Here is a 22,081-nt window from a genome sequence, read left to right on the forward strand (position 1 = left end):
CCGGAGTTGGGGTGCGATGGTGGAGTCGGCCTTGTTGAAGACGTGGTGTGGGCAGGGGTCGGTCGGTGATCCGGAGTGGATGGTGTTCATCGTGCGGGCTGTGTCCTCGGTGGTCACCGTGATCCAGGTGCGGAGGGTGGTGGTGGGGGGCGTTGGTTCGACGGTGGGGTGCGTGGATGGTGCGCTGAAGCTGTTGTGGATGTCGGCGATCTTGCGGTGGAAGAACGAGGCGAGGGAGTCGCAGAGGTCTTGTGACAGAGTGATGTCATTGTTGCCGGTGCTGGGGTTGGAGAACTCCTTGACGATGCTGAAGAGTTCCTTGCTGTCGTGGGCATTGTTGTCCAATCGTTCCTTTAGGGATTTCTTCTTGGTGGTGCGGATAAGCTGGTGGTGCTTGCGGTGGCGTGTTTGAGGGCGGTCATGTTGTCGGTGGTCTGGTCGAGGAGCCAGGCTCTCTCGAGGGTGCGGCAGGTCTTCTTGGAGTCCTTGAGTTCGTCGGTGAACCAGGATGCCTTCTTGCTTCTGGGTCTGCTGGGAGGGTTCTTCAGTGGTGCGAGGTCATCGGCGCAGGCGGTCAGCCACTGCGTGAGGTTGCGGGCTGCTTCGTTGGGGTCCGTTGCGCTGGCGGGTGGGTTCTGGCTGAGGGAGGTGGTGAGCTGGTCGGTGGTGATCTTACTCCAGCTTCTGTGGGGAACCTGGAGCGGGTGGTGGTGGGTCGTGGTTCTTCTGAAGCTGAAGTGGACGAAGCTGTGGTCGGTCCAGTGGAGTCCGGTGGAGTGGCTGAAGGTGATGTGCTTGCTGGATGGACTACAACTTTAGTGATCAGCTTTCTTCTGTACCACACTCCATCAAGTCTTAAAGGTCATCTCATATTATTCCCACAAGAAGAATTACGCCCCTGTTCCTCAGCTGCTATCTAGAGGTTATAATATCATCATGTGTCCATGGGAAATTAAAGTAAATTAAGTATTATAAGCTCTAACGGCTCAGATAGCGAAGTGCTGGTCTGCACTTTGTGAATTCATACTTGGAATGTTTTTATTGTTTGCTGAATTATTGCCATTAAACTTGTATTGGACTTAAATGAGAAGGTGTTGATGTTACCCAGTTTGAGAGAATTAAGCTGTTATGTGCTCTAGAAGGCAATCGAGCTCAAAACATTACGTCAGGCATTTTTTGTGATCAGCAATGGGAGAATCAATAGGGAAAAAAAGTAAAACACTTTCCAACATTGAACCTTCTATAAGTTTGTAGAATATTGTTCGTCATCCCCAAGTTCATATACTCTATTCCTATGTACTGTTCACGGAGCAAAACTTTGCAACTCTTTCGCATTACGCTTCAGAACTTATGATATAGAATTTTTTTAAAACATGGTTACTTGCTAACAAACATGTTCCCTAGAGGAGGCTCAATGTAGTAGCCATTTAGCTTTCTTTTACAATAAAAATAAATCCTTTAAAGATCAACGCTGCTCCCTATAAATGTCCCTGTATACAAAAATGGAGTTACTGTCACAGGTCTCATGTCATTTCTAATATTTATACCTTGCTAAACCCCTAACAAGGGTGCCCACTATCTAGGGAACCCTAACAGAGGTTGTCAGTGAGTTTTAATTTTTAGCATCTTCCTAAAATTAAGTAGCTGTTCAACACATTCATCCTATCAGGCAATTCATTCCTCATCATGTCCACCATTTAGTTCCTTAGATATAAAGATTTGAAATAGGCTTCAGCCCACAAACTGACTCCTGCTTGCTTTTCGTGCAAGTCAGCATGTCAATATAAAGATCTGTGAAGCAAGTTTATAATGACAAAACACATGCACACCTTTATTGGAAGTCAGTGAAAGTTTTGAGCAATAGGTTAGTTAAATCCTACATGCAAAGTTTGCTAGTCATGATTTTGGCCACTGAGTTTTGCAGGAATTGTAAACATTGAATGAGATTCATGGATGAACCACAATACAAAGAATTAACACAGTCCATTCGGTCACCTATAAAAAGGTACATGCACGACTGTCCAGCTAAAAACAGAAAAAGATGCCTCAAGAGTATAACTTCATAGTTTTCGGTTTTGATCACTAGATTTATTTGAGGCTCCACGGTTGTGAGTCAAGTAAAAGTGTGTTTTCCTATATTGGCTATTGAAATATTCTGGTACCTAGCCAATATTCCACTCACTCTAGGTGTTTGTTTATGTTTATTTAGAGGGAAAGGTCACTCTATGTGCTACCTTTAGGCTTTCAGAACCTTTCGGTCTGTGTAGTTAGCTTCTCAGTTTAAAACCTTAACTAATAAATTACTGAGTTACACCTTGAGTGGAAATGTTAGTTTAAAATAAGCTTAGCGAAGCACCATATTTTAGTATGTTTAATGGCATGCCTGTGACAGGCTGCAGCATGTTTTCCTTGCTACTGTGCGAATAAGTACGAGACCATGAGAATTTGGCTTTCAAAGGTTTCAAAATAGAAGCATTATACCAGAAAACGTAGTCCTCAGAACTTAGAAAATGTGGAATGATCAGTGGAAAAGATCTTGGTCGTGCATGGCAGTGAAATACCATACAATTTTACAGCAAAAGTCACCAAGTGTACCTACAATTTACAATGCATTTCTATTGATGCACACCTTGGAAAAATTCAAATACCGAGTGATACAGAAAAAGCTAGTTCGCAAATTACCAAACACACTCCAAATAACTGGAGCACTTCAGAGCAGCCAGCTTAACTTCAGGCCAGCTCACGGTGCCCATTTATCTTTATAACCAAGTTCGACTGTGCTTAACCTTCTTGTACACAAAAACATATTATACAAAAATAAAAAACCAAGAAATAAAAATAAAACCTTAACATTTGGAATTATTTCTTGCATGCTAGAGGCCTGGGGTGAGGCACACCTTTAGTGACGTAAAATGATGTGTCTAGGGTGGCTGAGCAAACGTGCCCTATAACCAGCTCTTCAGCTACACGACTGAATCAGTGTTTATCTGACAGTGTTGCTGTCCTTACCATGTGTGGAATTAGCAATTGAAATGTTACCCAAATAATCAGAATGCTGTAAGACCTTTTTCCATGTTTATCACCAGATCTGAGTTGGCAGATACTTGAGAAGAGCAGTTAAGTAAATGAATTACCTGTATTTCCTTGAATAGAGAGCAGGTCGTTAGTGACACCTCGTAGGGTTTCATATGTGGAATGGGTTATATCATACGTTGGTAGAATGATATCTCTCGAATCGGTGGAGCCACACCAGGAAATGATTGGCAAGGGACCTGGGGTATCATTCACCTTCCTGTTTTCAACTGGCCAATCTCCAACATTAATGTAAAATTCAAAATCCGGCAGTCGTACCTAGTGCATGCAAATTACAAAAAAGCAAGTTACTATAGGGAACGCCGTGATTTGTAAAATAGATGCATATGTGAACACGTGTAGATAGGAAAGCAGCATCAGACAACTGGGCGATATGATGTAAATCCTATAAATGTTTGTAAATGTTTCAAAGTGCAAAGTACTACTTTACAAAGGAGTTCGCACACCAATAAAAAGCAACATTAATTCCAGTGCAAATGATAAAATGCTACACACTGCAATATTAGGTTCCTGTTGCGTGGCACTGTAAAACATTGAACATATCAGTGACTATGCACAAAGAAGGAAGGTTTTATGGAATTTCTTGGCAAACGGGGAATGAAAGACTAACACAGCAGGCATACACTATTGTTAACCGTCATGGGTATGCCTAACATTTAAAACATAACCACAACATTCAGGATCCTCATCTAAAATTGATGAATTTATAGACCCAAAAATCCAAATTGCAAAAAATGTAACAGATGAAAAACTGACCAAAATAATCAAAAAATGTACTACTTTAATAGTGCTGCCATGAGGCTTGTGTCTCTTGAAGTGAAGAGTTTCTGTTACTAACAGGCACATGTGGAATCATAACTCGGCGACTAAATCAAACACTGCAGAACAGGGTTAAAAAAAAAACACATCTAAGAAGACATGCCCTGGCATGGCTCTGCACTTTATCACAGGGGTTTCAAATAAAGTAGGCGAACAGTCCTTTGGTGACTGCCCTCCCCAGAGGGCTAACAAAAGCAACGCTTGGCAGCCTACCTAGTTTCCAAACATATCTGCAAGGGAGCCCACAATGACCTGCACATTTTCAATAATCAGCATAATTACCTAAGGCAGTGGTTCTTAACCTGTAGTCCGTGAACCCCTGGGGTTCCGCAAAGCCTACTCAGGGGGCCCCCCCAACTCCTTAGGAAACTAAATAATAACTGAATAAAGAGTATAGAAGTAAAAAAGCAAAATGTACAATTTACATTTTTAAAACATTCTGTAAATGTGAAGGAATTTGAAATTGAAGGCTGAAAATTAAGTTAGAATCCTCAGATAGATTCTTGAGAGAAATGCGCAGTGCATCAAACAGAATATAGTTTGGACGATGAGTGGCATCATTTTTATTTAGAAATGCTCCAACCTACCCATTAATTTTTTTAATTTTTTTATTGGTTTGTGAATAAAATATTTCCTAATTTGTATATTTGTTTGACCAATGCTTGTTTCTGTATTTTTCTGTACTGTGTTGGATCTCAAATTATCAAAATTGCTTAGGCTAGGGACCACATGCAGTAATTACTCAGTGGTGGTCCAGGGATTCCATGAATGATTCAGTTGGGGCCCCCGGGTTCCAGTAATGAATAAGTGAGGGTTCACAGAAGTCAATGGTTAAGAATTGCTGACCTAGGGGAATTCCGTAAATAGCCATTGGTGAATCTTGGGGAAGCTAGTTCGGGACTAATACAACAGTTTCACAGTGCGGGGTACCTACCTCTAAGCTCTTCCCAGAAATGAGACAGGTTTCTAATAAGTAGATGGTTACATTTTGTGAACAAAAAAAAATGCAATACTACAAAGAATGGGCAAAGTTAGTTCATCTCACAAACTAACTTTAACCTGAGAATACCACAGTTTTATCAAACATATAAGAGGTTTTACTGGTGGCAAACCTATAAAATGGGAGAAGTGAATATTCTAAGTATTAGCCTTGAGTTAACAACGGAATACTGGTACCTTTCTGGCCAATGACAACAAAATCTCATCGGAAAACATTTTGAAATCTGTGTACTTCCCCAAGGCTTGCCGATATATTTTGTTGTTCAGGACAGTGTAATGTACAATCGCGCCCCGTTTTTCAGCAAACCTCTTTTTAACTTCGGTCAGCATCCGCAGCAGGTCTATGCTGGGAAAAGGTACAAAGTCCTTTGTAACTTGGGGTTCCTCGGTTGGACAAGAAAGAGTTGTCTGCCAGATCCGAGGATCATCTTCTGGGCAGTCACAGTACTCGTGATAAACAGCCCCTGAAAATAAAAATCCTCATTAATATCTTTTACAGTATCACAAGTAGTAATAGAAACTTTCCAAATTCTACTTCATGTTCATTGTTAAAACTAGCATCCCCATTTGTGAGCAATCTCTCGTGAAAGAACCACTATGAACCATAACCTTAGAATCACAGTTGCATGTTCACTTTTTTCATAGTAAATGTCCTTGCAAGTATCCTCCTTCTGATTTTTCTTCTCCCAGTAAGGTTACTATAACTCAGTAGTTTCATACTGCAATGTGTGCCCTATACCACATATGCAAATAGGTTGCTGGGGCCTCAGCAGTTGAATATTAATTTAATGCATTGCTGTCAAACTGATGTTTATCCATAAAACAAATCCATCAACATACAACAATTTTGTACAATATAATGGCAATAAATGTAAACATCTAAGAAAGAGACACCGTAGAACGATACCAATGCTAATAACGTGTAATAATAATTCCACAACTTGTCTTTGCATCGTGTACTCCCATGTACAAATGCTTCACACAGACAGAAACGTCTTCATATTTCCAGGCTTAACATTACGTGTTTGGATGCTGACCATAAAGCCAATGATGCCTATAATAAGCCAATAATGCTGATCACTATACCAGAGGCACCACTGTGCCAAGACAGGACTCCAAAATATCCAAGGTGCCATAATGCCCAAATTATGTCAAAAGATTACTGTTGGACTTGGCCTTTTCCACCCAAATTTTTCGCTTTTGACCCCCTTATCTAGATTGTCTCCCCCATGGGATTAATCCTGTATAGGCCATGAGTGGTGTGAGACACCTTGTTGAAAATGTAATTACCTGAAATAATGTGACCACTTGTAAAATCCCCCATTTTAAAACTGCACCTGATTGAAATGTATTGTTTTTAAAATGGATGCCATGGCCATGGGTTTTGCCACTGGACTGCCATAGGTCAGCGGTCTAGATAATATTACCCAGCTACCCCTAGCTTTTGGAGGGAAAGCCTGGCACCCAGGGTGCTCACCCCCTCCCCTAGAACCAGTTTAGGCTAGATGTGCCAACATTCTAGAAGGTCCTGGCACTGCCTGGGAGGAGGGAGAAGTGTCACCAGAGAGTCAGTCAGCGCTGGGACAAAGAAGGGAGGGGACCTGCTGTGAGGTGCTACCGCCACATGGGCCTGTGAGCTGGGCCCTGCACCCCTATAAACCCCCCCGCTGCTGTCCCCATGGGCCCCTGACAAGGAAGGGCCCCTACCCAGGTCACTGATGCGGTTTGGACCGGGTACCCCGCCAGCACTGCGTGAAGAAGCGCCCAGGAGGTGAGGAGTGTGCCCCTGAGGAGGACTGTGGGACTGTTCACCCCCCTCTGTGAGGTGTGCTGCCAGGTGCTGTGCTACGTAAACGCTGGGAGTCCAAAGACTGTTACTGCCTGTGGAAGCGCTGGGCCCCTGGGACTGTTGTGGCCCCCCTAGTGGTGAAAAGCCGCCTGTCCAGCGCTGTGTGGTGAAGCGCTAAATTCCTGCCCCCTCAGCGTGGTCAAAGGAAGATGCTGAGGTTGTGGCCAGAGGGAGGTGCCGTGCGTTATGAGTAGCGCTGTTTTATGAGGAGACTGTGGCAGCTTGTAAATAGCGCCATTTTCGCTATTTCCTGAGGAGACTGTGGTAACTTGTAAATAGCGCCGGTTGTGGAAGCGCGCTTTTGCCACTATCTCAAGGCGTAATTAACAGGGAGCCTACCCCTTTATTGTTGCCATCGTCGTGGCGCCGCCAAGGGACCCCCACCGCTGTGGACAGCGTCGCGGCGGCCCCCGGTGCCAGGAGAGGGCCGCCGAAGTGCAGGGAGTGCCGCGCTAGGCCCTGAGGCCGTCAGGTTTCCCCATCACATGACGGGGGCCCGGCCGCGTCATTGGCCCGCCCCCGCCGCGCACTGATTGGCCTGCGCAGCCGTGACCTTTGAAGGCCGCGCAGGGATTGGCTATCGGCCGGGAAGGCCAGGAGAAGGTGAATCGAAGCCCCGGGTCCCCGTGAGGTAGGAGGGGGACCCGGGTGAAGCTCCGTTGCGGGGCCCCCGTGCCAAGGAGGGAGCCCCGAGAGAAGCGACCGGAGCGGGAGGCCACCCCGCCGGTCTGAGCCCCACGCGAGGGGCCGGTGGAGGAGGCGGGGCCGGGGCACACTGTCGGTGCCGGCCCGCCAGCGCGAGAAGAGCGTCGCAGAGCCCTGGGTCCCCGTGAGGAAGGGGGACCCAAGTGAAGTGCTGGTGCGGGGCCCACGTGGTCAAGGGGGAGCCCCGAATTGGAGCGACCGGAGCGGGAGGCTACCCCGCCGGTCTGCGGCCCTGAGTGAGGGGCTGGTGAGAAAGGCGGGGCCGGGGTACATTGTCGGTGCCAGCCCCGCCCCCTCCCACGAAGCCGGCTGAAGGAGCAGAATACCTGCAGGGCTCCCGCGCGGACGAGGGAACCCCGATTGCGCTGCAGGAGCCGTGTGACGTAGGAGGAAAGCCAGGCAGGCTTCCCCCACGTGTGCCCAGACACCTCGTGAATCCCCTGAGGCCCTCCTGAGGCCGTGTTGAAACCCCAGGCCCCTGTGAGGGAAGGAGGCCCGGGTGAGGCGAGTGTGGCCGTCCAGAGGCCGTTTTGGAACCCCTGGGCCCCCGTGAGGAAGAGGGGCCCCGGGTGACACCACGGAAAGGGGGGCCTCAAGGCACATTGTCGGTGCCTGGTCCCCCCCCTGCAGAGGAGACCCCAAAGGACGCCCCGCAGGACCTACTGAGCCCGGTGAGTGGGGCCTACGCTTAACGGTGTGGGGGACAGAGAGGGCAACGGGGTACATTGCCGGTGCCCGCCCCGGGGACTGTGTTGCCTTATCAGGTGCCCAAATGACAGGGGGCACCTGCGACTTGGGCTCCAGATTTATTGAACTGCCCTGACGTTCCTGCAACTAACTGCCCTTCTAGACACCTCAGGAGCAAGCCGGTTGTCCTTATTGCATATTCTGGGGTAGAGAGTTTTATTCTCCCTTAGTGCAAATATAGGTCCCTGCTGTACGGGTTGCCCGGAGGTCCCCAGTTACTAAGGAACCCTGGGGAAGGAAATGTCTAAGGGAGTCCAGAAGTAAGGAGGGTTGACTGCTGTGTACACCCTGATGTTGATACCCCTTAGTTGATGGTAAAGGGAGCCTAGTTGAGTCCTGACAGGAGTTCCTGATCTAGGAGGAGGGCCCCTATCTGATATTCATGCTGGGTGAGGTATGTTCTGCATAATGTTGGTCAATGGGTTGGCCTGATGTGTTATTCCAGGCCCTTGTTTATGTACCAGATTGATGGGCCAGACGGGCTGATTTATTACAGGTGTTCCTGTCCATGTTATGCCGTGATGCCCTAACGTTTTTCCCTAACAGGGGTGGGTTGGTGTTAATGTGCATGATGTATTTCTATGCTAATGTAGAATTTTGCAATTACAGCCTTCCCTTTAGGATGAGAGTCTGAGTTAGCCCCGCCAGATTGGCTCCAGGGCTAATGTTCATTTAACTAACCTTTTTCCCTTACAGCATGGACTTTGGACTCAACCCTTTCTATCCCATGTAAATAATCCCCCTCTGAAGTACTTGGCTCTGGTGCCAGTTGGCGCCGTGTTATGATGACACTGTTGATGCATTTTTGCCTTGCATGTTGGAGATACTAAACTGCTTAATTTTCCAACTCAAACTGGTGTCCTGCCTCTTTTGTGGTGTGCCTGGTGTGTTGACTGAGGGTACTGCGTGAGTGCTTCACATGTCCTCGAAGTTTGGCCTGCCCGCTTGATGCCATGCTACCCCCTTTGAGACTTGGGCAACCCCCATTTCCAACAATTACCATTACTATTCAAGGACCACTACTATGCCAGAAACTGACACAATTATGCCACAGATGAACCTCGTAAAATAGGAAGCAACATATATTTTTGGTGTTCTTAAGACTAGGCATAGCTTCCAAGGAGCAACCCTGTTTATCAGAGAGAAACACAATCCAATACACACAGAGCAACACATACATAAATGTGCACAGGGGATACACACACAGATGCCTGCTCAGTGAGGATCGGAAGAGAATCTCTGTTCTGGATCCAGCCCCTGATCTCCTCAACTCCTAGCCTATTCATGAACCAAACTCATACACTTTCTCTCTAGCTTCTACGAGCCAGAATGGAGGCACATTTAGGTGCCTCCACTCTGGCTCCTGCTGGTACCATTCTTTCCTGACCCAGTATTCACACTCATATGGCCTGATTAAGATGCGGGCTGGAACGGCTCCGACCATCGGTCGGAGCCCACTAGCCCCCTTTGTAATTAGCTGGTTGGATTCCTTTCCGACCTTCCTACCGCCCGCCACAGTATGGGGCAGCCCAAACCAGCCATTGGCTTTCCTGCACTGCGAGAGACTTCATTTACCCTGATCATGTGCACCCTCACCTAAAACCAGAAATGGACTTGTGTGCCAGGAAAGATAGGCCAGAACTTGGCTTGACAATACAGTTGTCTGCAAGATGAATTGCAACCAATTCTTTAAAATATACAGAGTGGATTTTGCCATTACCCAGAGAAGTATTACTCTTTCACCTCATGCAGTTGGCTGCATCATCCCCCCTTCCATTAAATGTTTCCATTGTAATGTATGAGGATCTAAGTTGCATCTGAAAAGAATGCTGAATCGTCACACTGTTTGTCACATTCAATTATCTCCTTGTAATGAAGAGTCTGTATACCATGTGAGGCAAGTTATAGTGTTTATTGTAAGTCCAGAGTTACACACCTCAGCCATGCAAGAATTACTCCTCTCCTGGTTTCTCTTAGCATCAACTGCCTTTCTTCTCTTTATGGGATTTTTACACAGGACTCAACTAAACATTTCAATATAGATGATGCCACACACAATACATTGAAAGCTGAATGAAATCATTTTTGCTGCTTTTTTACCAGTTTTGGCAAAAGTAATAGGGCATGCATTAAAGTCATTTACCAGCTTGCAAACATTTAAACTACATATGTTGAATGTCTGCGCGCTCATACGTTGGCACATTAAAGCCAGACCTACTCAATCAATCAATCAATCATTCCATTTGTATAGCGCACTACTCACCCGGGAGGGTCTCAAGGCGCTTGGGGGAAGGGGTATGCTACTGCTCGAACAGCCAGGTCTTGAGTTGTTTCCTGAAGGCGAGATGGTCCTGGGTCAGCCGAAGGTGGATGGGGAGGGAGTTCCATGTCTTGGCAGCTAGGTAAGAGAAGGATCTTCCTCCGGCGGTGGCTCTTCGGATGCGTGGTACGGCTGCCAGGGCGAGGCTGGTGGACCGTAGCTGGCGGGTGGGCGTGTAGAAGGTCAGGCGGTCGTTGAGGTACTTGGGGCCCAGGTCGTGGAGAGACTTGTGTGCGTGGGTGAGGAACCGGAACGTGATCCTCTTGTCGACGGGGAGCCAGTGCAGGTTCCTCAGGTGGCTGGAGATGTGGCTGCGTCGGGGGACATCCAGGATGAGTCGGGCGGAGGCGTTCTGGATGCGCTGGAGTCTATTCTGTAGCTTGGCTGTGGTTCCGGCGTAGAGGGCGTTTCCGTAGTCCAGTCGGTTGGTGACGAGTGCCTGGGTGACAGTCTTCCTGGTCTCGGTCGGGATCCAGGGGAAGATCTTGCGAAGCATACGCAGGGTGTGGAAGCACGATGAGGAGACGGCGTTGACTTGTCTGGTCATCGAGAGGAAGGAGTCCAGGATGAAGCCCAGGTTGCGTGCGTGGTCGGTTGGCTTGGGTGCGGTGCCCAGGGCTGGGGGCCACCAGGAGTCGTCCCAGGCGGAGGGCGAGGATCCCAGGATGAGGACTTCCGTCTTGTCCGAGTTCAGTTTCAGGCGGCTGTCCTTCATCCACTCGGCGACGTCTTTCATCCCTTCGTGTAGGCAGGTTCTGGCGGTGTCGGGTCTCTGGTGAGGGAGAGGATCAGCTGGGTGTCGTCGGCGTAAGAGTTGATGTTGAGGTTGTGCTGGCGTGCGATGGCTGCAAGAGGTCTCATGTAGACGTGGAAGAGGGTGGGGCTGAGTGAAGATCCTTGCGGGACGCCGCAGATGACTTCGGTGGCCTCGGAGCGAAACGGGGGGAGGCGGACTCTTTGTGTTCTTGCGGCGAGGAACGAGATGATCCACTCCAGTGCCTTCTCTTGGATACCGATGTTGCTGAGGCGCTGGACTAGGGTGCGGTGGCAGACCGTGTCGAACGCAGCGGAGAGGTCCAGGAAGATGAGGGCCACTGTTTCCCCCTTGTCGAGCAGGGTCCGGATGTCGTCGGTGGCTGCGATGAGGGCGGTCTCGGTGCTGTGGTTGGCTCTGAAGCCGGACTGCGAGGGGTCGAGGGATCCGTTCGTATCGAGGAAGGCGGTCAGCTGACTGTTGACGATCTTCTCGATGACTTTAGCAGGAAAGGGGAGGACCGAGATGGGGCGGAAGTTCTTGAGGTCGGTGGGGTCCGCTGTAGGTTTCTTCAGGAGGGCGCTGAGCTCGGCGTGCTTCCAGCTCTCCGGGAAGGTGGCGGTGTTGAAGGAAGTGTTGATGATGTTCCGGAGTTGGGGTGCGATGGTGGAGTCAGCCTTGTTGAAGACGTGGTGTGGGCAGGGGTCGGTCGGTAATCCGGAGTGGATGGTGTTCATCGTGCGGGCTGTATCTTCGTTGGTCAACGTGGTCCAGGTGCGGAGGGTGGCGGTGGGGGGCGTTGGTTCGACAGTTGGGTGCGTGGGTGGTGCGCCGAAGCTGTTGTGGATGTCAGCGATCTTGCGGTGGAAGAACGAGGCGAGGGAGTCGCAGAGGTCTTGTGACGGAGTGATGTCGTTGGTGCCGGTGCTGGGGTTGGAGAACTCCTTGACGATGGTGAAGAGCTCTTTGCTGTCGTGGGCGTTGTTGTCTAGTCGTTCCTTCAGGGATTTCTTCTTGGTGGTGCGGATGAGCTGGTGGTGCTTGCGGGTAGCGTGTTTGAGGGCGGTCATGTTGTCGGTGGTCCGGTCGAGGAGCCAGGCTTTCTCGAGGGTGCAGCAGGTCTTCTTGGAGTCCTTAAGTTCGTCGGTGGACCAGGATGCCTTCTTGCTTCTGGGTCTGCTGGGAGGGTTCTTTAGTGGCGCGAGGTCGTCGGCGCAGGCGGTCAGCCACTGTGTGAAGTTGCGGGCTGCTACGTTGGGGTCCGTTGTGTTGGCGGGTGGGCTCTGGCTAAGGGAGGTGGTGAGCTGGTCGGCGGTGATCTTGCTCCAGCTCCTGTGAGGTACCTGTTGCGGGTGGTGGTGGGTCGTGGTTCTTTTGAAGCTGAAGTGGACGCAGCTGTGGTCGGTCCAGTGGAGTCCGGTGGCGTGGCTGAAGGTGATGTACTTGCTGGAAGAGGGTGGGGGTGTTGACCAGTTGCTTGAGTCCGAGGTTAGCGAGGTTTTCCAGCAGGGCGGTGGTGTTGCGGTCCTTGTTGTTCTCCAGGTGGAAGTTGAGGTCCCCTAGGAGGATGTAGTCAGCGGAGGGGAGGGCGTGTGGCCTGATGAAGTCTGATGTCTTCGCTGAATTGTGTGCGTGGTCCCGGGGGTCTGTAGACGAGGGTGCCTCTGAGGGTCGTCTTAGGGTCGGTGTGAATCTGGAAGTGGAGATGTTCGGCTGCGGCGAAGGAGTCGCTGGCGTCGGTCGTGATGCGGATGGTGTTCCTGTGGATGATGGCGATGCCTCCTCCGGTCTGGTTGATGCGGTCACTCCTGATGATCTTGTACCCGTACGGGATGGCGATGGCGATGTCGGGTGCAGAGGAGGCGTTCATCCAGGTTTCCGTGAGGAAGGCGACGTCCGGTGATGTAGCGTCGAGGAGGTTCCAGAGTTCCACAGCGTGTCTGTGGACGCAGCGGGTGTTGAGCAGGATGCACTTGAGGTGGTTGCTGCTGGTGTTTGTCTTGGCGGGTGCGGGGCAGGTTCGGAGGCAGGTGAACTTGCAGGTACAGCAGGTGAAGGGTCCATGGGTGCGTCTCGGGGTGGTTCGGTAGCAGGCGTGGGTCTGGCTGGCATTGAGTGCGTTGAGAGTGGCGGCGTCGTAGGTCAGTCGGGTCATCTTGCATCGGCAGGGAGGGCCAGGGGTCCTGGCGCTGGGCGCTGGGCGCGGTCCAGGCGCGGACGGGCGCAGACGGGCTTGCCTTTGGCGCGCCTTCGGCGCACAATCGGCGCGCCCGCTGCGCGTGCGTGGGGTCGTCATAAGTAGGCAGCCGAGAGGAGGGTCAGCGGTGGGGCATATGTTGAATGTCTGTGCGCTCATACGTTGGCACATTAAAGCCAGACCTACTGGCTTTGCCAATGCTTGTGTATTTATTTTTAGTAAACGTGGAGTGCTTAGACAGTGCCCAAGGTCACAGTAATGCAAAGGCAATTCTGCCTCTTCTTTACACGAGTAGGAATCCTTTTTGCCTGTTCTGCACATTAAAACTGAAAACAGTTATAATTAGTCTTAAATACGGTGTACAACCTTTACAACGCAACTTTTACCACGCAGTGCTTTTACGACGCAACTTTTACAACGCAAACCATTACAACGCATTGCGCTGGGGGGCGCTCTAGGATAGGGAATATATTTAATTTACTATCCAACACCTTCCCTACTATCCACGGGGACTGGAGTTGGAATAGTAAATTAAATAAGTCACTATCCAGCGCCTAAAAGCACTATGCGTTGTAATGGTATTCGTTGTAAATACCGCGTTGTAAAGGTATGCAATGTAAAAGTATGCGTTGTAACGTCATACATCCCTTAAATACACTTGTGTTGTAGGATACATGCATACTTTTGTAGCAAAATTAAATGCAATGATTACTTATTTTTTTTATTAAACGTTTTATTGCAAGCACATGGCTGCCATCTTTCTATGGTAGTGTGGAAGTCTTTATTCTATTTTGTGGCATCATTTTAAAATAAAAATGTAATGTCTCACCTTTATTTTGCCTCTTTCTGCTCTTTGCTGACCTTTATTCTGCCTCTTTCTGCTTGTTGCTGACCTTTATTCTACTTCTCTCTGCTCGTTTCTTACCTTTATTTTGCCTCTTTCTGCTCTTTTACCTTGAAACCTCAGGGAGACCCTCAAGCCCCACCATCCATGCAGGTTCCCCACCTCATGAGTGAGCCGGCATTGCTCTGACAGACAGGGAGAAACATGCAGCTCTGTGAGACCAATCATTTGGCAGTGGGCAGGGAAACAGATGAAACTTCTGCTTCCAGCAACCGTGAGCATTTTGCCAGCTCCCGCTTGCTGGAAGTGGAGTGGTTGCTCTGACTTGGCGAGAGCTATCAAAACACCTGCCAATTCACAGCAAACAGCTATGTCACAGGGATGGGCACCCCAGGACATAGCAGGCACTGGCCCTGGGGATGGTGGTCCCCAAGGCCATTATTGGCTCCAGTAGAGGAGAGGGCAACCCTCCTCTTTTCACAGGTCTGTCCCAGGGAGTTGGTGGTCCCCGGGGCTGAGAACGGCCCGGGAGGGAGGGCCGCACGGCTTCCTTCCTTCTTAAAAAACAAAAGAAAGCCCTGGGAAGCTGAGGGTCCACGTGCCCCTGCTCTATATTTAAGTTATACCTGGGAGGGGAGCATTTCATTTTAAGACCCATGGAGGTGCTGGTTCCCGGGACTCAGGGAGGGGGAGGTGGGGGGTTCTGCAAGGCCCCACCAAAGTATTTCATATGTAGCACCGGGGTGGTGGTGGTCCCCGTGAGTTTCCAACCTGCCCCCGCTTCTTAATATAATTAGCCGGGGAGGTAGTGGTCCCTGGGGTATTTTAAAGCACTTGGAGAGGGAGGGGCAGTGAGCTTCCCCTCCATTTTTTAATTAATCTCTGCATACCCCTGGGACTTAGCCCTCCCAAGGCCTACAATTAAAACAAGTCGGGAGACCACACTTTTTTTTTAATTAATGGCAATATTAGCAAGTATTTCAGGAAAATCCCAGTGAATTTAAAAAATAAATGCTTTTATGGCATGGGGGGATTCCAAGGGAACCCCAAGATGAAGGCTTGAGGGTCAGGGTATTGCTATACTGCCCCCTTTTTGGTATTTTTTCTCCGATATTCTTTGTGGGAATCTGCTGAAGCCAGGTCCCAAGATGGCAGCCCACGCTTTCTGGTTGAAGTGTTGGCAGCTAATCAGAGCTCTGCATTTCCCTGCACAAGCTTGTTATTATTTGTGAATTAGCCGCGAAAGCAGATACACAAATTTGAATTTCCTTAAATTTCTCAACAACTACTGAACTGGTTTATACCAAATAAGAAGCACAATCTGCAGATCAAAAGCTCAGCTTTCTGTCAAATTTGGTATCATTCCGACAAGCGGTTCAGGCTGTAGTTGTGTCTAAAGCTCTTATGGGAATTAACCTGGGAAACACTTTTCCTGACCCTCATTTTTCTTGGCCCCCCCTTGATGGAATACCCCAAAACGTTCCATGTGCAACAGGAATCAGCAGCGCACAAATTTGGGAACATTTCGTGAAGATTCGTCAAACGGCGTCAAAAAAATGCTTTTCTTTTGGAAACATGGTCCTAATTAGAACTACCTACTGGCGTCTGCCGGTAGGTAATATATATATCTACACACTCGCAAACACACACAGTATTTATGATTTTCTTATTACATGAGGCTAACAAATTAAATATCTCTGAGCGAGATTTTTAAAGAATGCATATAACAAAATTAAGGAAAACATCATGACAAGAAATTAATTCTTCAAAAACTAAAGCATTCAAAAATAGTTTGCATAAAATGAGGGCAAACAAAATGTACACACAAAGTGAACACGCACACACTCACCCTCACACGACTACCACCAAATATTCAGTCACAAAATAGCGAAGGATGCACACCCTACCGACAGAAAGGATCTGCAGGGTTTACAGTGGGAGATGCTGATGCCCTCACAGTAACAGTCAAAGATCTATTCACACCTCTTCGAACGGCCTCGGTCAAGTCTCCTCTACCCACGAATTAGGATTTACATGAATGAATGAATGAACGAACGAACGAATGAGAAGGCACATGGCTATTAGTCCCAGCACACATGCCAGGGTAGTATAAGTTGTGTCCCTAAGGAGTTAGGTCCTTGTCAGGGATTGAGACTAGACCTTATACTTATGTAAACAACAAAAATGTCCCAACCCCAATTACTTCAAATCAGCTTGAATGTATGGAAAAATAAGTATTCATTCCAAACCAGGCAAATCTTTTATTGCCATTTACTTCATATTTTTAAAACAGTTTTTAAGTTATACTAGCAAAAAACAAACACTGTACATTCAATATTCAAACACTATTTACAAACATCACACAAAATTATGAATAAATTGAGACAGCATCAAAGCAAGCTACAGAAAATACAGAAAGTTACAAAAAATACATATAAACAACAACAAATGAATTCTCAAAAATGTGCATGGAACTTGTGCCAAATAAATGGCAAATAGTACAAATCGCTGAACTAATAGTTCTAGTTGTTATTACAAATCAGAATATGTTCCATCAAACACAAAGCCGACGCGTTTCAAGGCCAGGACAAATGTCCCTGGTCTCTCATCAGGGCTTTAATTCTTTATATCTGTAGGGTATGAAGAAAAAAAGACTAATTACTGGACTTGAACTAAATAGATTGCTTCTCCTAGTTTCTCCGGGGGTAATTACCGACTATACAAACCGGGTTTGTGGTCATGTACCAAGGGCGTCGCGTTCTTTATGAATCTGAGACACCGAGGGCTTTATTTAGAGGAGGGGTACCTAATAACAACAAAAAGGAGCGCATATAACTAATGCGCCAAAACTAAACTTGCCAAGGTAAAAGCTAAAACAGATGAGACTGACCTTTACTGTGCAGTCTCCCGGCCAAACTTCAGATAGATTGTCACCATGTGCCGGTTGTTCTATATTAAAAAACATGTGGAAATTGAGTAAGTATTACTTCACACGCCGCTGTTCGTCCCATTAAAAGAACGAAAAACGGGCGCCTACCTGTCTTTGTTGCTTCACTGGCCCGAAAACTTTCAATGATAACTGCGCACGCCCGGACCTGACGGGTTGCAAAAAGGAAACCGTTTCTAGTTAGCTTCTGGCCAACTTGTAGCCGTATTATTCACAGGTAATGCGCGGGGAGGGAGCCGCTTACCGTTTTGCTCCGTGCCTTCTCCAAACCCGTTAGAATTCACAATGATTCAAAGATGGCCGGCGGGCTCTTTGTGAATGGTTATACTACTTCCAGAACCAGTGCATTCTGGACTTAGTAGTTTTTTGAAAATAAACGAGCATGAAAATTACAGACACAATGTTTGAAAATTGTGCAGGTGACGCATTGGTAGTCTTTTAACCGGCCAGCACATGGTTGAATTTACAAAACATAATAACTGGAGAAATAATCTGAATTAGAATGAGGGGAAAATTTGAATTAAAAATAATGAATATGTTGTACCCACAACCCTCAGGGTGTCATGTTATTCAAAAGAATGTGAGGAAACAGGCACTTAGACCACCCACGGGTGCCACATGAAACAACCAAGTCACTCATTACAATGCTGTTATCACAGGCGTGTGATCTCAGACAAGTTGTTTAATCCACTCTGGGCACTATTAAATTTCAAAATTAAGTATGCTTCTTTTTGAAGCAAGACATGATCAATGTCTTGGAGATTCTTTTTAGAATTAACTACATGCAGCACGGACCATCTGAAGTCTTGCTCAGTATGGCCCTTTCCTAGGAAGTGTTGCACCATGGGTGCCACCGTCACTTTCTTTTTGATTCGAGAGCGATGTTGACTGATTCGATGGTTGATCTGTTGGTTCGTCTTGCCGACGTAAATCTTTGAACAAGGACACTGTATCACATATACAACATTTTTGGTGCGACAATTGGAAAATTCCTTATGCGACCATTTGGTGCCTTGGTGAATGAATTCTTTACCCTCAATCGTGTTGGAACAAGCGACACAGTTTCCGCACTTGTGGTGACCCTCAATCGGTTTGAGTTTCCACTGAGCCATCAAATCACTTCTGGGTTTTGGAAGAGCAATATCCGCTCGAACCAGCTGTTGGCCAATGCTTCGTTTTTTTTTTTTAAAGACAATTTGCCCTTTGGCCAACTGCTTCGAATTCGACGCAATTGTTCTGAAATGAACGATTACGATAAACATGGTCAGAATTTCTGCTCTGACATGCGCCAACGGGGGTATCCCAAAAAACTTCTTAAGCATTCCTTTAAGAGAGCAAAATACACACCTCGAGAATGCTTATTGCAAGTTAAACAACGTCCCCCATTGGATAGGCTTGTCTGTGTCACGACATTTTGCCCTGACACGCACAAACTCCGGCAGGCTGTACTTAAAAATTGGCACCTTCTGGAAGGACAAGAATGTCCTTTTCCGAAGCCCATTTTTGCATACAAAAAAAATCGAAGCATTGGCCAACAGCTGGTTCGAGCGGATATTGCTCTTCCAAAACCCAGAAGTGATTTGATGGCTCAGTGGAAACTCAAACCGATTGAGGGTCACCACAAGTGCGGAAACTGTGTCGCTTGTTCCAACACGATTGAGAGTAAAGAATTCATTCACCAAGGCACCAAATGGTCGCATAAGGAATTTCCCAATTGTCGCACTAAAAATGTTGTATATGTGATACAGTGTCCTTGTTCAAAGATTTACGTCGGCAAGACGAACCAACAGATCAACCATCGAATCAGTCAACATCGCTCTCGAATCAAAATGAAAGTGACGGTGGCACCCATGGTGCAACACTTCCTAGAAAAGGGCCATACTGAGCAAGACTTCAGATGGTCCGAGCTGCATGTAGTTAATTCTAAAAAGAATCTCCAAGACATTGATCGTGTCTTGCTTCAAAAAGAAGCATACTTAATTTTGAAATTTAATGGTGCCAGAGTGGATTAAACAACTTGTCTGAGATCACACGCCTGTAATAACAGCATTGTAATGAGTGACTTGGTTGTTTCATGTGGCACCCGTGGGTGGTCTAAGTGCCTGTTTCCTCACATTCTTTTGAATAACATGACACCCTGAGGGTTGTGGGTACAACATATTCATTATTTTTAATTCAAATTTTCCCCTCATTCTAATTCAGATTATTTCTCCAGTTATTATGTTTTGTAAATTCAACCATGTGCTGGCCGGTTAAAAGACTACCAATGCGTCACCTGCACAATTTTCAAACATTGTGTCTGTAATTTTCATGCTCGTTTATTTTAAAAAAACTACTAAGTCCAGAATGCACTGGTTCTGGAAGTAGTATAACCATTCACAAAGAGCCCGCCGGCCATCTTTGAATCATTGTGAATTCTAACGGGTTTGGAGAAGGCACGGAGCAAAACGGTAAGCGGCTCCCTCCCCACGCATTACCTGTGAATAATACGGCTACAAGTTGGCCAGAAGCTAACTAGAAACGGTTTCCTTTTTGCACCCCGTCAGGTCCGGGCGGGCGCAGTTATTGAAAGTTTTCGGGCCAGTGAAGCAACAAAGACAGGTAGGCGCCCGTTTTTCGTTCTTTTAATGGGACGAACAGCGGCGTGTGAAGTAATACTTACTCAATTTCCACATGTTTTTTAATATAGAACAACCGGCACATGGTGACAATCTATCTGAAGTTTGGCCGGGAGACGGCACAGTAAAGGTCAGTCTCATCTGTTTTAGCTTTTACCTTGGCAAGTTTAGTTTTGGCGCATTAGTTATATGCGCTCCTTTTTGTTGTTATTAGGTACCCCTCCTCTAAATAAAGCCCTCGGGGTCTCAGATTCATAAAGAACGCGACGCCCTTGGTACATGACCACAAACCCGGTATGTATAGTCGGTAATTACCCCCAGAGAAACTAGGAGAAGCAATCTATTTAGTTCAAGTCCAGTAATTAGTCTTTTTTCTTCATACCCTACAGATATAAAGAATTAAAGCCCTGATGAGAGACCAGGGACATTTGTCCTGGCCTTGAAACGCGTCGGCTTTGTGTTTGATGGAACATATTCTGATTTGTAATAACAACTAGAACTATTAGTTCAGCGATTTGTACTATTTGCCATTTATTTGGCACAAGTTCCATGCACATTTTTGAGAATTCATTTGTTGTTGTTTATATGTATTTTTTTTAACTTTCTGTATTTTCTGTAGCTTGCTTTGATGCTGTCTCAATTTATTCATAATTTTGTGTGATGTTTGTAAATAGTGTTTGAATATTGAATGCACAGTGTTTGTTTTTTGCTAGTATAACTTAAAAACTGTTTTAAAAATATGAAGTAAATGGCAATAAAAGATTTGCCTGGTTTGGAATGAATACTTATTTTTCCATCCATTCAAGCTGATTTGAAGTAATTGGGGTTGGGACATTTTTGTTGTTTACATAAGGGTAGTATAAGTGACATCACACATCACTAACATCCCAGGGTCGACCACTCGTTCGGTCCTTACCCTCTTAATAGTCTCTTATTCGCTATGAAGGGCTAGAGGATAGATAAGCTGTGCCAATCACAGAAGGTTAGGAGGGCTGTATGAAACTCTATTTATCAAATCCTATTTCTGCTTTCAGGAGCCACGAGATAAGAGGTAGCAAAGGTAGTTGCTGGAGTAAAAAGGACAGCAATTGTTAACCACTACTGAAGTCATTGCCTCTATCCCATTGTTAGCGGACATGATGCATTCTGCCGCAACTAGAAAGAGATAATCCTACAGGGAATACACTGTGTGAATTGATCATCAGGCAGATTAGAACTGAAGCTGCACGATAGAGCCGCAAAATAGAGGAAAAGGGAAACAGATGAAGACAGAACATGTGGTGACAGGAGTACACAAAAAGTGTGAAATCAATTACTGAGATGAGATGGGGACCCACCCAGAGCTTGAGTACTTCATCAGCTTGTCCTATATCCTTGATGATATCCCCCACCCTCCTCCGCCTCATTTTCCCAACATGGCCACCACTCGAATTAAGGCTGGAATTAATTGCTACAAAATCATTTATCCTCCCGAGCAGACTAAAGCTGCAGTAAAACGATTGAAGCATAACACTATTGAACGTTTCCCGGATTCCCTTTTTGTTGATCAATTTTACAATGGTCGTTTTGGGAGGCTCAAAAACGATTTCATTTTTTTCACTCACTACACCCCCTCTTGGTCCACCAGCTTATATAATTCCCTTAACGTCACCTCCTCCTCCTCCTCCTCCTCTATCCCGCATGGGAAACAACTAAAAATTTCCCTCTCTGCATGTTTCAATGGCTACCTCACTATCTCACTCTAGAACAATGGTACTGTCATGATCCAAGGCAAAGACTCCGGTCTCTCGCTCTTTGACCACCTCTTCCCCTCCCTACTCCCCTCCTCTGCGACCGGGTCATCCCCTGACTCTTCTTCTAGCTCCACCCATTACTCCCTTTCTCCTTCCCTGACCCCTCTACACTCCAATAGGCTGCACCCTTGAGAAGCACAGGTCGGCCCTCTTGCCTCCCCCTCCCCTGTGCCTTCCTCTCCTATTCCTCCCCCTCACAGTATGCCCCCTTCATCACTTCAGCCTTACCACTAGCTAATACGCTCCTCATCCAATCTGCACCATCCCGGTACTCCAATCTCTTCTCCTCCCCCATATTCCTACCTGCCACCCCTCTTTTTATGCCACCTCTCCTCCAACCTTCTACCCCAGTTAACTCTCCCTTCGCTCCCCGTATTCCTCCCTCCCCCCCTCTTC

At 47.1% G+C, this 22,081-nt stretch overlaps 1 protein-coding gene across 1 annotated transcript in view; it reads right to left on the bottom strand.

Annotated features, from left to right (window-relative positions):
- The window catches only part of POGLUT3 (protein O-glucosyltransferase 3), an 80,368-nt gene that overhangs the window by 33,179 nt on the left and 25,108 nt on the right, over positions 1 to 22,081 (bottom strand). The window contains exons 3-4 of the mRNA XM_078657053.1: positions 5,089 to 5,375; positions 3,135 to 3,351 (exon numbers count right to left, since the gene is read on the bottom strand). Of these exons, the coding sequence (XP_078513179.1) occupies positions 3,135 to 3,351; positions 5,089 to 5,375 (504 nt within the window). The remainder of the gene's footprint in view (positions 1 to 3,134; positions 3,352 to 5,088; positions 5,376 to 22,081) is intronic.

This window comes from Lissotriton helveticus, chromosome 8, assembly GCF_964261635.1.
Source record: "Lissotriton helveticus chromosome 8, aLisHel1.1, whole genome shotgun sequence".
NCBI classification, from domain to species: domain Eukaryota; kingdom Metazoa; phylum Chordata; class Amphibia; order Caudata; family Salamandridae; genus Lissotriton; species Lissotriton helveticus.